The 18,979-nt window shown below is 51.5% G+C and overlaps 1 protein-coding gene across 5 annotated transcripts in view; it reads right to left on the bottom strand.

The window, feature by feature from the left end:
* ZMYM3 (zinc finger MYM-type containing 3) overlaps positions 1-16,725 on the bottom strand; it is a 30,125-nt gene extending 13,400 nt beyond the window's left edge. The window contains exons 1-13 of one of the 5 annotated variants that reach the window (XM_053374604.1): positions 16,542-16,725; positions 10,170-11,048; positions 8,814-8,857; positions 8,284-8,356; positions 7,249-7,540; positions 6,857-7,034; positions 5,433-5,645; positions 4,874-5,024; positions 3,925-4,040; positions 2,313-2,399; positions 1,858-2,008; positions 1,194-1,366; positions 906-1,071 (exon numbers count right to left, since the gene is read on the bottom strand). In XM_053374604.1, coding sequence (XP_053230579.1) covers positions 906-1,071; positions 1,194-1,366; positions 1,858-2,008; positions 2,313-2,399; positions 3,925-4,040; positions 4,874-5,024; positions 5,433-5,645; positions 6,857-7,034; positions 7,249-7,540; positions 8,284-8,356; positions 8,814-8,857; positions 10,170-11,037 — 2,512 coding nt within the window. In that variant the 5' untranslated portion in view covers positions 11,038-11,048; positions 16,542-16,725. Of the gene's footprint in view, positions 1-905; positions 1,072-1,193; positions 1,367-1,857; positions 2,009-2,312; positions 2,400-3,924; positions 4,041-4,873; positions 5,025-5,432; positions 5,646-6,856; positions 7,035-7,248; positions 7,541-8,283; positions 8,357-8,813; positions 8,858-10,169; positions 11,049-15,588; positions 15,727-15,908; positions 16,092-16,541 lie in introns of those variants that run through there. The other 4 variants (XM_053374602.1, XM_053374603.1, XM_053374605.1 and 1 more) reach the window with 4 other exon arrangements.
* Between the last annotated feature and the right edge of the window lie 2,254 nt (positions 16,726-18,979).

Below are 18,979 nucleotides of genomic sequence, written 5' to 3'. Positions count from 1 at the left end.
GTGGATGCAGCATCCAAGAACCCCACCTTTCCTTAAAAACAGAAACAAAACACGTTCCTAGCCCTCATGGCTAATGAGTTCAGATAAACATGCGTAATCTATTGGACACAACAGTCACAGCATCCCGCTCTCAACAGCTGTAAAATAAAAATGAAAATAAACGAAAGGTTGGTTCTTCTCAACAGGGCATCTGCCACCCCGATGTCGGCTGAGGATCACTGCCTAGGAAATCTGTAAGAGGATGGTGGGTGGACCAGGAGGAAGGAGGGGAGAGCAGAAACCCAAAGGACAGAAAGTGATGCTGAGAGCGTGACAAAGAGAGAGAGCGAGAGAGAGGAAGGAAGAAAGAAAGAAAGAAAGAAAGAAAGAAAGAAAGAAAGAAAACTGGAATGGGAGAGGAGGAGGAGGAGTCCTTGGGCTTCTTGCCTGTTCCCAGCATCAGACCTGGGTACCCAGCAGCAGACCTTTTGGCAACACCACGGCCTCCAGCACCTGCCTTGGACACTTCTCCTGCCACGGGAGGATCTTCCCTTCCTGCTCATATTTCTGGGTCTCCCATCCCAGAACTGACCTGGCCCAACACTGGCTTAGCTTTTGGACTCTGGGGAGCGGCATGGGCAAGCCACATGCCAGGCCAGGCCCCACCCCTACACATGGAACTGTCCGCTGGAGAAGGGGAGCCACCCACGGAAACAGCCTGGGAGCTACAGGCAGCGCCGGCTTCTCGTGGCTGGCCCTGTGTGTCATAGAACCAGAGAGGTTAGCGATGGAGGGGGAAGGGGTGCTCCCCGCCAGGTCCCATCCCACCCCCACCCCCCACCCCCCGGGGCCAGTGCAGAATCGTTCCCTAGCGCTCAAGCCAGACCCCTGAAGCTCTCAGCTAGCCGAAGCACCCAGCGACTCACTGTTCAGCAGGCTCTCAGGCCCTTTCTGGGTGTCCAGGTTGGGCTGGTTCTGTTGGTTATAAAACCTCAGAAGACACTGCTGGTTGCAGAAGTGTTTGATTTGCCCCCGCCAATGGATGGTTTCCAGCAGCTTGCCCTGACGCTTGCAGGCGTGGCACCGAGCCGCCTGAAAAACAAACAACACGACAAGGCTGCGGAGGGGGCCACCTGGGCTCCTGGGCTCCGCTCCGGCCCCTTGCGGGCCAAGCGGCAGGTGGGCACTGAGGCCAGCGGAGCCCCTGCACTGACCTTGTAGTACCAGAGCAGGTATTTGCTTTTGCAGTCGTCGCTGCAGAAGTCCCAGGTGCTGCCCTCCAGCTGCTCGGTGACGGCTCGCTGGCACGTCTGGGAGCAGTAAGTGCAGGTGATGCAGCACAGGCCCAGGTTCTTGGTGAAATCCTGTTTATAAAGAAGCACACACCCTGCGGAGAAACGAGACGGGTGAAACCTTCCCAGAGCAGGGAGAGAAAGAGTGAGCAACGTGTGGGCACACCAATGCCAGCAGGAAGCCTAGAGCGAAGGCTTGGAGGAACAAGCGAAGCACAGGAAGGCAGAGACAGAGAGAGAGAAAGAGAGAGAGAGAGATTCCTGAGAGCAAAACGTGTCCTGCACTGGCCCCCGGGGGTCGGGAATTGACAACAGGGGTGGGTGGTGGGGACTCACCAATCGCTCACCTCTCTGGTTCTAAGAAGAGTTTCCTCCGAGTGACCAAACGATCGCCCACCGCATGCAAGGACCCAGGAGGAGTGGCAGGGCCAGCTGGTCGCCAGCACAGCAGGAAGGGCCCCTCCAAGAAGGGGCGCCTTCCCCCCGCCCTGCCTTCAGCCCCTGGACGACTCTCTGCCACACACAAGGCCCCCTTCTTCCTCCTCTCCAGCACAGGGCCCTGCTCCCCCCGTAGCTGCCCAGGTACCTTCGCTGCAAAAGTTCTTCTCCACCCCAGAAAAGCGGATCTTCTCGTGCAGCAGCTTCTCCTGCTTGCAGTGCTCGCACTGGGATACCACCCCATGCAGGCGCTTGAAGTCCTCACAGCAGTCTCGGCAGCAGAACTGGTAGACCTTGTCCTGCCAGAGAGAAGGAGGAGGAGGAGGAGGCCACGCTCGGCCATCGGGCAACACAGCAGCGAGACAGGATCTTGCGGAGCTGGACTGGAGCCCCACTGCTTTCGAAGGGCAGGCTCCAGATTCCCGCCCACCCACCCCCTGCACGCACACATACATACAAAGCAAAAATCAGCAGCAACTCCCAGGCCAACCCCAGACTGTCTTTCTGTAGGAGTGGCTGTAAGGTCCCATGTCCTGCTCATCTCCACATCTCCCTCCCTGGCAATCCCTCTGCCTCTGCTGTTTGTTTTGCAGGCCCCCTCACCTGCCAATCCAGGATCTCAGGCTTCCCAGTGAAGAGGCTGTGGCAGGAATGGCAAGTCAAGTGGATTCCACCTTCTGGGCTGGTGCGCTGCATTTTGAGGGAAGGGGAAAGATTCAGAAGGGGTGGGTAGGGGGACACAGGATCAACCTCTGCCCACTCTGGCTGGCCTGCAGCTGCCCGTGCCCAGGCTCACAACTACTCAGCAAAGGCACCGACCCAGCCACCACCTGCACACTCCCAAGCCACACACTCACAACCGCATCCCTGTCTGCCACTCCCCCACCGCCACCAGCACTGCCCACAGCATTCACCATGCTCCTGACCCTCTCCATGCGTTGCCTCCCCAGCCCCCCAGCTCACACCCACCCTCTCACCACATACCCCCAGCAGCATCACCCGCCCATGACCCCAACCCACTGAGTGTAAAACACAAGTCCCCGCTGCTTCCCCCAACAGAAGGCTGACTGAACCCCATTCCACAAAGAGGGGGACAGTAACCAGCAGGCACCCCATACAGGTTCTTCCCAGGGGACGTCCAGCTACTGCAGCTGCTGCTGGGAGGAAACAGGGATTGGCCATTGGACAGTGGCAGTACAAGACCAACACTCTGCGAGTAGAATAAATTATGCAAATCACACAAATGTTATAAATTTGACTATTTATTGGATAGCAGACACAAACTCTCTTCTGCGTCAGCAGAAGTAGAAACAGTTTTATTCGAGACAATGACCCCCACGATAGATTTGACATCATATATAGAGATATATCGATAAGCTAAATAGATGTGTGCAAGCTTTACACGCCCTCCTCCCTCCCCTGCCCCAACCAGCTCCACCAACGTGCCCTGCCCCATCCTCTGGCCATTGGCTGGGCTTCTGTGATGTCAGAGCATTGTGCTGGTGGACATTCTAAGTTCTGAAGGGAGAGGTGCGGCCATACAGTGCTGATATACAGGGCAGCTGCTGAGAGGGGAGGTTGATCTGGGAGGAGGAGGGTGGTTTGGAATCTCTCACACAAGCCTTAAGACAGGAGGAGCTGTGTGCAGACTGGGCAGCTAAGGAGAGTTGGAGCTTGGAAGACAAGGCAGTTGCGGGCTGGAGGTCCAGGAAGGAAGATGGCAAATCTTCATACACATATACGGGACCCAAGAACGAGGGATGCAGAATGGGCTCCTTTTTACTAAGCAGTGCCAAAAGGTCGAGAAGATGAATTTTACATCACAAGCCATGGATGTCTTTACTTTTGCAATATAGGGCAGAGTTAAAAAAGGTACACGGAATCCTGGCAGGGAGCAGACAACTGTGAAGTGCAACGTGACCCCTCCTCTCCTCTCCTCCTGGCCAACAGAAGCCCACTCCCCCACCCCCATGTCTTCTTTAGCCTTAGAGCCCTTGGCAGACATGCCTTTTGCCTTCCAACACTCTTCTTGGCAAACAACGAGCTAGATGCTTCCCCCCCCCTTTTTTTAAAATAAATATGAAAGCAGAGAGAAAGAGAAAGAGAAAGAGACTTTCAGGAGTCTGATGGATGCACCAGATCTCAGCCATGCAGAAAACCCACGTTCCTGGGTTTGGTCCCGTCACTGTGACGGCGGCAGAGCCTCCTTATGTACCTGGAATTTGGTCCAGCAGCTGGGGCTGCAGAACTGGTACACCACCTGCTCGTTCTTGTTGTAGTAGCAGGGCTCAGACAGGCTCTTCCGACAGAAGCTGCAAGGCCGAGGGGGTCCTGGGGAAAAGAGGAGAGGCAGAGGTTGGTGAGAGAAGATGCCTTGTTGGTTTTAGAGCATGGTTCTGATAACGCCAACGTTGCAGGTTCAATCCCCATAAGGGACAGCTGCATATTCCTGCATTGCAGGGGGTTGTACTAAAAAGATCCTCAGGGTCCCTTCCAACTCTACAGTTCTATGATGTAACATTAAGCAGAGAAAATGAGAAGAAATGCTCTCCTCCGCCTGGTCCAAACTACTCTTACCCCAGGCAGGGCAATCAATATTTAGCATGGAGAGACCTGACCTCTCTCTCTCTCCACTCCCATGTAGCACAGTCCACCCCAATGGGAGTTGGGGGTCTCATCTTGGTCTGGAATTTTGCAGCAAGTCAGGTGGAGCAAACTCGTGTGTCTTAAAGCACAGATCCAGCTGCCTCCCGTTCCCCACGTGCTAAGGTTAGCAAACGCCACACTTGTGGCCAACCACCACCCTTCTGAGACTGGCCAAGTGCTAGTAAACCTAATGGTGCTATCAGAGAGCTGGGACAGACGTCAAGGAGCCCAACAATAGGTGAAGCCACAGCCAACAGCAGGCAGAGCCAACTAATTCTAGATTTGTCCTCATCCTCTTGCCTTGCTAAGTTATAAAATGGCAACACTGAGATGGAGAAGGAGGAAGAGGAGGAAGCTGATTGGTGGTGCCACCTCCTAGGCTGCTTGTTAAGAAGCCAGGCCAGGTGAGGGCAAGCTGAGGTTGGTGGGGAAGTGCCCCATTTGCCCTAATGGACTAGCAACCCTTGGTTAAGCAGAATCCAAGGAGCTCTTTCTTTCCCCCACCCTTCTGCTTTTACCTGTCAGGCCAGCCTGCTTGACTTTGTAGGAGGTGGAACAGCAGACAGAGCAGAAAAGGCCCATCTTCCCATTCCGGTCTTTGTGGGACAGCATGTCGAAGTTCTTGCAGAGTGTCTTGCACCACATGCATGGATAAACCCGGGTGTTCTTCTGCAGAAACACAGTGCAGGGACAGCTGCCACGCAGGCTCTTTCACTGCAGGGCACCCTTTATGTCCCACTCCCTCCTGGATTTTAACGGACATTGCACTTGTGTGTGTGTCATTCTCTCTGACACACACCTCTCTCCCTCACAAGCATCTCCTTCCCCATCAAACATCTCTCTCTCTCTCTCTCTCTCTCTCTCTCTCTCTCTCTCACACACACACACACACACACACACGAGACTCAGTCACCCAAGCCAAGCTATCCTTACCACCTTTCCCACAATAACTTTTTTACACAATCTCACGTTGGGGAGGGGAGACAGGGCAAGGTCCATCACATGGCCTGGCTCAAAGAGAGATTCACTTGAGGGTCTGGACCCAAGCTCTGGGACATCCCCTCCACCCATTTGCACCTTTTTGTAGCTGTTGAGGCAGGTGGTATTGCAGAAGCGCTTCTGCTGCCCCTCGTGGAAGAGGTACTCCAGTGGCAGGCCCTTGTTGTACAGGTAGAGGCCACAGTTGTCACAGCAGTTGGTTTTCAGACCCTTGGTGGCACGGAACTTGGTGAAGCAGGCGTCGCTGCAGATGCGGTGCACCACATTCCCATTGCTGACCTCGTGCTGGATCTGCAGGCAAAGCAGAACTGTGGGTCACCAGGCCTGGCATTAGCTTCCATCCCCAGAGAGCAGCGGTGCTCTACAGCCCCTAAGTAATGGCTGGAGGTGGCTGGGCCCAGGTGCAAGGAAACAGCTGAACATTTTGTGGGCAGGGGAGGCTGTACCTAGCAGCCAACCTTATAATATCCTGCATTGACATTCCACTTTACACCGGGAATTGCGGCATCTTGGAAGACGTTCTGCTGAATTTTAGATCTCTGTTCTCAGTGAGCTTGTCAGTCGGGACGAATCTCTATTCTAGATCCACACCCTATACTAGTATATGATTGTTTTGCTACTTGAGAAACCTCTATTTAACAGATCTTCCTTCCCAAAAATCACATTTTTTTCTGGTTCAGAACATCCCCATATAATCTACTCCATTCTCCCTTTTCCTCGACATTGTGCTTCAGGAACAAAGTGAAGCAGGTTGTAAATGCTCATGCAATCCATCACTCAATGGATCTGTTAAAGTCTCCAAGGGCCCATCTGCCCCATGGCTACCTTTCTGGAATCTGCCCAGTATACTTGTCTTTTCCTACACATCCACCAACATCACCTTACTTGATATACAAGTTACAGATATGAACAGGTCCTTATAGAGGTCCACACCACCTACTGGGACTCAGGACTCTCAAGGCAGCAGCCTTTCCCAGTCCTGCTACCTGAAATGTAATACTACCAACAGGATTGGATCTGGGATTTTCTGCATGCGAAACAAGTAGTCCTCTGTGGCCTGTCCCTGAAGAACATCTGAAGAGCCAGGATGCTGGACCAGGCCAACATCCTGTTCTCACAGTGGCCCAACCAGAAGCCTCTCCTGGGAAGCCTGCAAGCAGAACATGAGGGCAACAGCAGCACTCTCCCCACCTGTGACTTCCAGCTACTGGCCTTCAGAGATATAATGCCTCTGACAGCAGAGGCAGAGCATAACCATTGTGACTAGTAGCACATGAATTTGTCTAGCACTCTTTTTCAAGTCCAAGCTGCTGGCCATCACTGCCACTTGTGAAAGTTAATTCCATAGCTTAACCATGTGCTCAGCAAAGATCTGCACCCTTTTGTCTGTCCCTTGCACTCCTCAACTGGCCTCTTGCTTGCCTGGCAGCTTTCAACTACTCACATGGATTTCCATCTCCCCTCCACCCTGCAATACTTTCTCAGACAGCCGACGCGCTCACCTCTCCAGCCTTGTAGCACACACTGCAACGGACAGTGTCTGAGGCTTCTGCCGACTGTGGTGTCGGTCTTTGCTGCTGGGCTTCGTACAGCGAGAGGCACACAGAAGAGCAGAACTCATGGAAAGAGCTGCCTGAGCCAATCTGAGCCACCACGGAGTCCTTGGCATTCCAGATCTCCCTAAGGGGCAGGAAGACACTGGTCAGACTAGGGCCTGGAGGCCACACCCTGGACTATCCCAGTAAGTGTGGGCAAGAGGTGACATGGGGACCCAAGAGCAACGAAAGCGGAAGGGAAGTAGCAAGAGGGCAAAGTGTACTTGCAGAGTTGCGGCCTGCCAAAGCAGAAGGGGCAGATTGGGAAAAGGGCACTTGGTTGGTTTTGGGGCACCCACTTTTTGCAGAAGGTGCAGCACTTCTTGCTGAGAGGCCTCTTGGAGAAGGTGGTAAGGCAGGAGCTGGAGCAGAAGAGCTGGGGCAGCCCCTTGCGCTGGTAGGCCGTCTGGCCCTTCTGCAGTGGGGTCCGGCAGTTGGCGCAAGTCATCTTGGTGACGGTGGAACGGGCAGCTCGCTGGGCTGCCTGGTTGCGCAGGGACAGGCGCGTGGTGCGCCGGGTGCGGTGGGGAACGAAGTCCTCGTCATTGGGGTCATCCACCATGGCATCCGAATCCTCATCCGAGACGGGGACTGTGGAGCACAAGAGAGAACAAGAGGTTGTTGGCTGTCGCTGGCCATTGCTGCACAGGAGGGGTCTAGAAACTGGGGGGAAAGAGCAGGAGAAGGGCAGATCCTGCCTGTACAGTTTCCACATACACAAAAGAGACAACAAGGATTGTCAACTCCCACACTGGAGCAGGATCCTCTTTAACTGTGCAACTAGATCCGTTACTAAGCCTTGCCTCCAAATCCTACAGAAGGCAGATTCCACCCTTTCTTTACACATATCTGGCTACATTTGCTGTTTCGCTCTCCCATTTCACTGAAGAACTCAAGGCATTGCACATACTTCTTCCTCAACCCATTCTTTAACCCACACAACAACCCTGCAAGGTGGGCCACCCTAAGAGGTAGTAAACGGCCCACTGAGCTGCAGGGCTGAGCAGGATTTGAACCCAGGAGTCTCCCCTCCAAACCTTTCTCTACCCACCACGCCAAAATGGCCTACTCTTCTGGGAGAAGGGCCACACCTCTGTGGCAAGAGTGCTCACTTTGAATGCAGAAAGCTCCAGTACGCCTAATTTTAAAATATTCCAGGCAAGCAAGTGTTGATCAAGACCCTCATCTGCCTGAACTCTGGAGAGCTGCTGCCCATTACAGTAGATAACAACAGGTTAGATGAAGAAAGGGTCTAACCTGGAATAACACAGCTTCTTATAATACGTAAAGCATATTTAAAGCATGGTCCTCTTACAGTCAAGGAGGTAACTTACTGCTCTCAGAGGAGTTCACTGTTTCAGGCCGAGACACTTCCGCCCTCCTGGCACGCTCGCTTCTCTTCTGCTCCTGGAACGAACCAAGGAACCATCTAAACAGACAATGGCAAGCAGCCCAGGGAAACCCCCATCTCTGAAATTGTTTACTGAACACCTAAGAATGGCAGGTATGGATGAGAGTAACCCCTGCCCACAGGTCCACAGTCTAAACTAACTTCCTGCAACCTGCTGCCGTACAGATGTTGTTGAACAGGCCCAGAACATCACATTCCGAAACAACTGAAGGGCACCAGGTTGGGGGACACTGGTTTAGTGATGCACACCCACTCACAAAGGAGGAGGAGGAAGGAAACATACAGTGAAAGAAACTTTAAGCCTGAAATGAACAGAACATGTCAATAATTTCCCCCACGCCAAAAAAAACAAAAAACAAAAAACTAGGGGATTGGAGAAAGTGTTAGGACGGTCTTAGTGGAAAGACAAACACTCAACCGGGTGGCGGCTGCTTCAGCTGCCTCCTCCCTTACCTTCACAACTGGCTTCTCGCTCCCTTTTGCGCCAGGGTCTTCCCCTGCAAGAGAAACACAAGAGAGACCTCAAAGCTGTCTGTGAGGCTGCCAGTCTAGGTGGCTTTAGAAGAGGACTGGACAAATTCAGGGAGAACAGTGGTGCAGCAGTAAAACTGCTCACACACCTGCAAAGCTAAGCAGGGTCCAGTATGGTTTCAAATTGGATGGGGGAACTGCACGTTGAGACTAGAAGTAGGACTAGACGGCCCTTGAGATCCCTTCCAGCTCTACCATTCTATGATTCTATTATCACTTAGTACTAGCTGATATGGCTACTGTCAGAGGCATTATGCTTCTGAATGCCAGTTTCTGGGACTCACAGGTGGGTAGAGCTCTTGTGCTCATGGCTAGCTTGCAGGCTTCCCATTAGAGCATCTGGTCGGCCACTCTGGGATCAATATGATGGACTAGATCGGACATTGGCCTGATGATTGTATGGTCTTGCACTCTAACGAGGGTCAGGAATGGAACAAACTAATGCCGAGAACATCACTGAGTTAAGATGCTGCTTGAAAGCTATCAATGAACCATCTATGGGTGTGTGTGGCTGGTGAGAGGAAGAGAGAGTAGAAACACCTTTACAACTGGCGCAACATTCAGACAGCTGACCAAGCTCTCTAGCTCTGTCTGGGGAAGAAGCTGGGGAAGAAAGGAAAGGAGCCAGTGTGATGTAGTGGTCTGAGTGTTGGACTAGGACCTGAGAGACCAGGGTTCAAATCCCCCACTCAGCAATGAAGCACGCTGGGTGACCTTGGAGTCAGTCACAGTCTCTCAGCCTAAACTACTATGGCACGTTGTTGTGAGGATGAAATGAAGGAGAACAATGGAGAAAAGTTGGATATAAATGTGAATTGTAATAGTATAATCTTGCAAGGAAGAGGAGAATGGCCAGACATCTAATTTGTTGTAAATGATAAATAAAATATTAACATAACATAACGTCTAATTTGTTGCTTGCCGAGCAAAGTCAGAACAGGGGCTATTACAAAAGATGCAAAAGAATAAATAAAGGTACTAAATGAACATAATTTCATTAACTTAGATAAGCAAAGATTTATATACAGTAACAACAAAATAATCAACATTATATATAGTTGATTTTATTTACTCTTTTGTATCTCCTGATTGGCCAGGGATCACATTCTCTAGGTTTGGCTAGTTATAAACAGAAACGAGTTGCAACAGCTTTTTACCCAAGAGAAGAACAGTGGGAGCACCTCCTGGCACCCCTCCCCACGCTTGGCCACACTTGGCCCCAGCAAAAGTGGGGCTAGGGCAATGCTCTAGGGAGAGCCCTCCTTCCTGCTTACCCACCTGGAGGTTGGAGCGATTGTTCAGCCTCTTGTGCTTTGGGCTCAGCAGGGTCCTTCTGGCTGACACTGCTGTCTTTCTCAGCCTCAGTCAGACTCTCTTTCATGGGCTCAGGAGCTGGAGTTGGAGTACTGTTGAGAACAGGCTCCTTCCCCTCCTCTGTAGATGTTGCCACTTCCTCCTTCTGCACTGGAGCACTTTTCTTTGGGGCTTTCAATCGGGCTTTCTTAACCGGCCGCGGAATTTTCGGTGAGTTCTCGGAATATTCTGTTGGTTCTTGTGAGGAGGAAGTGCTGCTCATCTCCACCACGTCAGGCGACTTCACCACATGGCTGTCAGGAAGGGAGGCTGCACTCTCCTCTCCATCATCCTTTGTGCTTTTGAAGTCTACTTTCGATGCTGATGCTTCTTTCCATGCTTCTGGCACAAGGGCTTCGGTTCCTGGCACAGGGGGATCCCTAGGTCCACCCTCCGGATCTGCAGAACCTCGTGTCTTGTACAAGTTGTCCAGGTCCTCAGACTTATCCAGGTCCACCACGTTGTCATTGTTGCTCAAGCTATCGAGAAGACTGGGTTTCTCCGTAACATCTAGAGCACCAGACTTGCTGAGGGTCAGACTGTTGGATTTGCTCAGATCAGACAATTCGGCTGTTTTCACCAAGCCCGGGTCCAGGTCTGCATCTGAAGTTGCTTGCTTAGGTGCTTCCCACTCCATCTCTTGGGGCTGCTGAGCTGAAGCCTGTGGGATGGAGGCTGTTTGGGACGCTAGCAGATCCTCTCCATACTCCATGTCTGCAGGAAGGTCTCCAATCAGTGGCTTATCAGGCAGCGACATTGGCCCCAAGGAGCCAGGAAATTCATTCGACTCCATTCAGAAAAAGGCTTAAAACAAGGAGGCAGAAAGGGGAGAGAACGGAATGTTAGCACGTTTAAGCACATATGGGAATATAAGGGATGTAGCTCTTCCGAGCAGCTAACCGTGCGAGGCCTTGGAGATCAGCTGCCAGCAACAAGGAGCCAAACTGAATCAGACCCCAAAACTGGCTCAGAAGGGTGCCTCCCCTCGTGAACCAGAACTAACACAAACCAAAAATTTCTAACTTCAAATTCAACTGATTCATTCATGGCAAATACTGGGAATCCATTGGAAGTGGTCCAGAAGACAGAAGATCTTTTAAGCATTGTGAGAAGTAGACACATAATCCTTAAAAAAAACCCCCCACACCAACTTAGGCCTTTTCACACTCAGGGGAGCAATTCTGAACTAATCAGGGTTCAGAAAATTTGTGTTCGCACAAAAGTTATTGGCTGGAGGAGATCTTAAAAAATAAGAAGGAATCAGGTGATGAGTTGGTATACTGTAATTTGAAATTGTGTCCCTGCCCTTACCCCATACCAACCCTGAAGTCTCAGTGAAGTGTCATGTTTTTCCACCAGCACCTGTCAGTTGCCACGTTTATTAAAAAGATCAACAGACAATACACATTCCAAGTACGCAAGGTGCTCTCAGGTTGATAGACACCATTAGGATCCAGTTAGTCTAGAATAGCCCCTTAGTGTTACCAGCAGACAATTCTACACAGCTACGCCAGGCAGAGAGGGGCCCTTGCAAAAGCTGTTCCTCCCAGACCGAATTCTTCTTAAGCTTTACAGCAACCCACGCCTGAGAAAGCCTTTTCTCACAGAAATCTGGATTTGTTTTTTGGTGATCAGGAACACTGGACTTCTAATGACTGGGTCAAAAAAGAAGCAGCAGCTATCCAATTAAGCATTTTGATTGCTTGTTTCTAAATCCTGTTGCTACCTCTGAGGCACAGGAGAGACAAGGCTACAAATCCGAATATGTAAATCTGAAAAAGGCAAGGTAGCCACAGCCTCATGGAAGACTTCAGAGCTGGTGGTGAACCAGTCAGCACCTGTGTTAGTGGGACTCAGGAAAAAATAAAAAAGCCCAAATGCTTCTTTGGACAATTAACGAAGGCTCTTTAGCAAGCAAACATCTGCAAGGAATCGGAAGCTCCTACCTCTCCCATCGCCTTTCAGTTAACCCTGGTTTCCTTTGAACAGCACTGTGGGTACATCAGCTATGAGCTAGAACAGGGGCAGGCAATATGGGTCCCTCCAGGTGTTGTTGGATTCCAACTCCCTTCAGCTCCAGCCAGCATAACCAATGGTCAGGGATGATGGGGCAGCTGTCCAAAAACATGTTGGCTAAGCCCAGACTAGCAGGTATGCAAGTTCTATCCTGAGGGGACACCTGCCGGCTTCATAAAGGACACTGAAAGCAACATGTTGGCAGTGACTATGCTGAAGACCAACCTGCAATGGGCAGTTCCCCTATCTGTAAAACGGGTGCATTTTCCTTACAGAGGTCGCCTGGGTTATCAATATATTACATGTACTGAATCTGCAGCAGACCTTATAAGCTTTCCCCAAGTGAAGATCTCTGTTTTGAGCAATTACAACACCAGCTATTCCTTAGTCTGGGAACAGGTGGACTATCTGAACCTGGGGAAGGCTCTGAAGTCCTAGACAGACAAACAACTTCCTGTGGATCTGCCTCCTGCTCAGTCAGTATACAACTCAAGTGGCCCCACTTAGCAATTCTCTGGGCTTGCTCACGGAGGCCCACCCTGGAAACCCAGCCACAAGGAAAAAGCAAAGCCACTTCTGAGACAACAAAAGCTGTGTGCCAGGTGATGTTGAGGACACACAGCTTTGCAGGGCATCTATTTCCAGGAACAGTCTGTGAAACACAAGCTATGTGTTGATCTAGGAAAAAAGCAAATGTCTCTTTTAGGAGGAAAGTAAAGAGGTTGGGAATGGTGGGAGATTGTAGCAAGAGAATCCCCCCCCCCTTTCTCTCAGTTAGGGGCCTCTCACACAAGGAGCACTAAGTGCATTGCAAGAATGGCTGATACACAGACACAAAAGGGACCCAAAGGTCACCTAGTCAGATTTTCTGAAACTCTGCATTCAGTGGTCTCAAGTCTTTTTAAACCTCCTAGGAACAAGATTCCATCCTTTGAGAAAATGTATGTCTCTTAATAATTGCTCTACACAGAGGTACACACACACACACCCTCACTGTTTGCTCTATCCCCTGTCAGGAAGGGACCCACCACAGTCTTCTAGCCCACTCTATGGGCTTATAACACAAGTCTCTATTACTTCCCCCCATGGGGACATATAACAGCTTTTCCACGCTTCTTATTTCTGCATACATCACAAGCAAAACCTCCTCTCCCTCTGTCTGCAACTCCTTTGGAACCTTTCCACGCCACAGTTTAATTCTCCAAATCAAGTAGAACAGCTAATATTACAAAAGTCCCATCCCAACATTGGAGCAGAGAATGGGTGTTAATGTACAGTTCTTGCCTTTCGTTAGCTTTGAACCCACACCAGAATGCAGGGTGCAGAGGTTCCTTGGTCCAATCCAATCAACAGTCCAATTTAATATTCAGTCATTGGGACTCTGAATGCTGACACCAAGCCAGGTGCTGCCAATCATTTAGTTGGAGGGGCAGTGGGGAGGACAAAAGACCAAATGCAATAACCAAGCCACACATTCTACAGGCTTCCTATTTGGCTGGTGAACCTACACACAGAGCCAGGATTAAACCCAATGGGTTGGAAGCTGTAGAGAATCTGCACCAGAACAAGACCCCTGGGTTTTAGGGAAGCAACTCATCTTTTTAATGTTTAGATTGCATCCTGCTCATAAGAACTCAAAATAACTGCTCTCCCTCAGACAGGCATCTCAGAGAAGTTCAAAGCAGCAGTATTTCAGTGGTATGATAAAAACAGCTAGCAGAGCTGAAGCCATTTGCTCTTTAATCTTCAACAATTTCATGTTGGATTCCTTCCTTGGTTACTCAAAACCTAAACATGTTGTCTACTGAAAAAAGCTCTTCCCAAGGATAAGGGCTGTGGGACATACACCTCCCACAAGCCTTGGTCACTCCTCAGCACAATCCAGCGTTTGATGTTAGCCAAAACAAAAACGAGTCCAGTTCAAGCCATCACTCCCCCTTTCCTCTGCAAATATCTGCATGCTATTTGATGTCTTCCAAGCCCAAACCAAATCTGCCTTTCTGCAGACCAGCTCCCCTCCCTCCACAAGTACAACTTAGTCATGCTTGCCTTGTCCCAGCTCAGATCTCCAAGATTCTCCCCCCCCCCGCTGCCCCCCAAACCTTCTAAGCCATTCTCTCTCCTTCAGACTTGGTGCAGCTCAATCCAATTACTGCCTCTGTTTTCTACAAGTGCCTACAGGATCCTTTCTCCTAGTACAGTCCAACACCCAAACCTGCAATCTATGGTCCTTCCCAGGTACCTTGGTTTAAGCCAATCAGCTACTATAGCTTGAACTGGTCCCAGTTCAGGGGTTTTGCTCCTCCCCTTCACAGCAAATACATGAATGGCTATTCCCTAGTGTAAATACATCCCAGGGCAAACCACTATCCTGTCCTCTAAGTATCAGGTGAGATCTGACCAGGGTTTCCCCAATTTGAGCAATAGGCTAAGATAGGTGGGCCTACAATTGAGGTTGCCAACATGACTCCTCAGATATTTTTTGATTACAAGTCCCTGACCACTGGATATGCTGTCAGGGGCTCATGGAAGTTGCAGTCAACAACATTTGGGGGGGCACAGATTCCCCAATGTTGGCTTAGACAGGAAAACGGGTACCCTGAGGCCTACAAAACTACCTCAAAGTCTACAATTCTCTGAACTGAGCTTGTAGCCCACCCCTGCTAACAGTAGAACTCTCCTTGCAAGGTGAGTACCTGCAGAATCCCTCATGATTATTATCACTATTTATTAAATTTGTGTACTGCCCTTCATCCAAAGATCACATAGCTTTTCACAACATAAAATAAAAAATGACAACACAAAATGCACAATAAAATAAAGAAAACCAATACCCCTTCCAACAAACACATTTTAAAAGCCATAGATTGTTTAATTAGCCAAAAGTTTGGGAGAAGAGGAGCACTTTTGCCTGGCACCTAAAGATATGTAAGGAAGGTGCCAGGCGAGTTTTCCTGGGGAGAGCATTCCATAATCAGGGAGCCACCACACAAAAGGCCCGTTCTCGTGTCCCTGCCAAATTTTGCACCAGCTGAAGTTTCCAACCCATCTTCAGAGGCAGCCTAACAAGCATAACACCGCTGCATTTCCCTGCACACTCTAGTGGCATGCCAAGCACATCTCGGCCTGCTGCTGCAACCTGATGGCCTTACTCACAAGTAAGCTCCTCTCCTTGAGCAAGTGCCCGCAGAATCCCACCCTTTCGGTGCATCCCGGACCTGCCTTGTTGCACAGATCTTAGGCTACCCTCCCACCCACCCCTGGTAACACTTGGCCAGGATTGCCACCAGCTTCGACCACAACCTCCTCCCCTTTGCCCAGCAAGTACCTGCAGGATCCTGACCTCTCCACTGCAGGCCTGGCCAATCCCAGGCCCGCCTCCTTTTAGAGCCCTCTTCCCTCGCTTTCCCTTCCCCGCCAAGGGCTCCAGGTGAGACTTGGCCTGGCTCCTTCTCTTGAACAGCAAGTACCTGCAGGATCCCACCCCGTGACGCGGCCCAATCGCTACAGGCCCCGCCCACCAGTGCGGGTTCGGGGCCCCCTAACCAAGCCAGGCCCCGCCCCTTGTCACGAGGTCCCGCGCCGCCGCCCCTCCCCCAGCCCACGATGGCCGCCCCCTCCCCCACGCCCCGCCCGGCGCCCCCTCACCTGCCGCAGCTTCCCCGACCCGAGCTTCGCCGCCGGGCTCCCCGAGCTCCCCTCCCTGTCTCTGCGCGCCAGACCTGCCTTTAACTCGGAGCCCGCCCAAGGCTCGGGTGGCTGCTGCGGCCCCTTTAAATGGAGGCGCCGCTCGGAGCCCTCAGCGCGCCGCAGCCCGAGCGAGGGGGGACGGTCCGGGGAGGCCTGCGATTGGCCGCGGCGCGAGCCAGGGCGGCGCCCCGATTGGCCGCCGGCGCTCGGGCCCCGCGCCCCGATTGGCCGCGCGGGGCTCCGGGCTCGCGAGACCGGCCCGGCGGCGCGCAAAACCCGGCGCGGAGTTACACGGCTGCCCGGAGCGGGGGGGCGAGATGGAAAACGCGGAACGGCAGAAACGCGGAGCGGCGCCGGGGGTTGGTGCGGGTTGGGGGGTCGGGGAGGGAAGGTACGGGAGGGGGTCCCTCCGGCCTCCCCCATCTCGAGCAACGACAACAAGCACAACGGTTACCTCCCAAATCTAAGGAGGGGTCGCGAGGAAAGAAATCGCCCCCTCCCCAAGCACCGCCACCCCCCACCCCACCCCCCAAGACACACGCACATGAAAGTGGGGCTGCCCCTGTTGAATCTCCTCTTCCTTCTTCCTACCCGCCGCATAAAACACCTCCGGAGTCCTCCGGCGCCCCCTCACCTCTTCTCCCGCAGGTTGCGCGGCTCCCCGCTCGCCACCAGCAGCCCCGCCGCAGCGTCTCCCGGGGAGGCGAGTGACGGAGAGAGCGAGCGCGCGTCCAGGGTGGGGCAGGCACGGGCACCGCCTCCGGGAGGGACGGGTGCTGGGGAGCCGGCGCCAGAGGACCCCTCCACCTTTATCCTCCCGCCCGCCTTAGGGAAGGGCCCGTCCCCTTGCAACGCCCCCCATCCGGACCGTATCTGTGAGCGCCCTCCCCTGGAGGTTCCTCTTACTTCCCCTCGTGGGGGTGGTCCCTGCCCCATGGTGGAACACTGCGGAGCCAGACGCCCACCCCCCACCCACCCACCCGAAGGCACGATCCAGGATCCCCAAGTTCACAATATTTCTCCCCTGCATAAATGCCCCCTCTAACAACCCCAGATGTGTAGGGGAGGGCGCACCTAGCAAAACCAGGTCCCCCTTTCCACGGAACAAAAAGACAGGAGCCCCAACTCCGCGTTATCCTTACCTCTTCCCCACGGGTGCCCCACGCGCATTCGGTCCGTGCCCCTTCGGAAAATGCTCTGCTTTGCGTATATTTTTGACACCCACTTCCCCCCACCTCACGGTCCTGAGAAATCCGGCCCCGCTTCACATACCAGGATAGAGACGTGCAAAAACATACACACAAAAACCCACACCCCATTTCCCTCTCGGCCACAAAAGCCTCTCTCCCCTCAAAAGTCTCATCTCAATCCCATACCACCTGCATCTGGGGTTTGTCTCTTATATCAATCGTATTCTGCCACCCACGACTCCCCCAAGGAATTGTCCACACACACTCCTTGAGACATGATGTTTTCCAGAAAATTGAGACTATTAATTCATTTATTTATGCATTTATTGTGCCCCACCTTTCCCCGCAAGGAGCTCTAAGCTCAGTGAAGGGAAAAAGTATTTGCTCCCCTGCTAAATTTGCCCGTTTGCCCTCTGACAAAGAAATGACCTGTCCATAATTTTAATGGTAGGTTTATTGTAGCTGTGAGAGACGGAATAACAACAGGTAAACACCCAGAAACCAGAAGACAAAAGTCAGAGATTGATGTGCATTATAATGAGTGAAATAAGTATTTGATCCCTTTGCAAAAGATGACTTGGTGGCAAAACCCTGTCTCTCCCAGCTACAATAAACCTACCATTAAAATTATGGACTGGTCATTTCTTCATCAGAGGGCAAACAGGCAAATTTAGCAGAGGATCAAATACTTCCCCCCCCTCACTGTAGGTTGTGCATTTCCAGCCCAAACCAAACAAAGACGGTGCTTTTGAATTATGGGTGCAGGCAATGCAGCTGGTGGGGGCAAGAGCCAATTTTAGTGTCTGTGAAAATGCCCCTAGTCGTGTTTACAGTGAACACCCCTTAAGTTCTGAATTCCATTGCTCAACAAAGCCCTATAGATGCAAGGGGCACTCTTGTGCATCATTCACATCAGTTAAGTGGGAAAATGACACGGTGCAGGCACCTTCCTAGCACCAGCCATGCACCCACCCAGCAGGAGAGGAGTGAAGTGAACAATTAGGAAGGCTGCATACACACCACACATTTAAAGCACCTTTGCTCCCCACCCCACCCCCCAAAAAACAATCCTAGGATCTGCAGGCAACCGTGCAAAGAGCTACAAAGCCCAGCATCCTTGACAAACTACAGTTCCCAATGTTCTTTGGGAAAAGCCATACACTTTAAATGTATGGTGTGCATGCAGCTGAAGCTATCTAAGGCTGTCTCACCACAGTATACTGTTGGACTTCTGGCTAGGAACTCCGACCCCCCCCCCAAGCCCAGCCCCATCACTTTTCCAAGAGCGGGCACAACCCGTCAGGACAGTAGGAAAGGAAGCCACACACAGCCCGTTGACCCTAGTTATACACAGGAATCTCTCTCTCTCTCTCTCTTTTAAAAAGGAGACTTTTTTTAAAAAAAGGAGTCCTTTTCCTTGGGGAAGAACAGTAAAAGTGATGGATGCTCCCTGACATTCCTCATCAGTTTCTATTTGGCTGTGGTCATATACAAGAAGTGTGCAGCCATTTTCATGCTTGTCTAATACCTACAAGTAACACCGCTAGCTTTCCAACCTGCAGTTAAACCCACTACCTATGTATTAATAATTTCACATAAAAGCAATTGGTAACTTGTACGTGTATAAGCACTGGTTGTTCGTTTTGTATTTTTTTCCTCTCATTTAAGTAAGTAAGCAAGTAAGTAAGTAGTAAGTAAATTTTTATTTATACCCTGCACTCCCCGGCCCAGACCAGGCTTAGGGCGGCTAACATCAAATATCAAATACATTAAAACACGATCAAACAATTGATTAAAATATAGCTTAAAAATTAGAATCAGGATGAAATTAAATGACCT

The sequence above is a fragment of the Podarcis raffonei genome, chromosome Z (assembly GCF_027172205.1).
Source record: "Podarcis raffonei isolate rPodRaf1 chromosome Z, rPodRaf1.pri, whole genome shotgun sequence".
NCBI lineage: Eukaryota > Metazoa > Chordata > Lepidosauria > Squamata > Lacertidae > Podarcis > Podarcis raffonei.
Note: the sequence above shows the minus strand (reverse complement) of the source record. Positions and strands in the feature narration are given on the sequence as shown.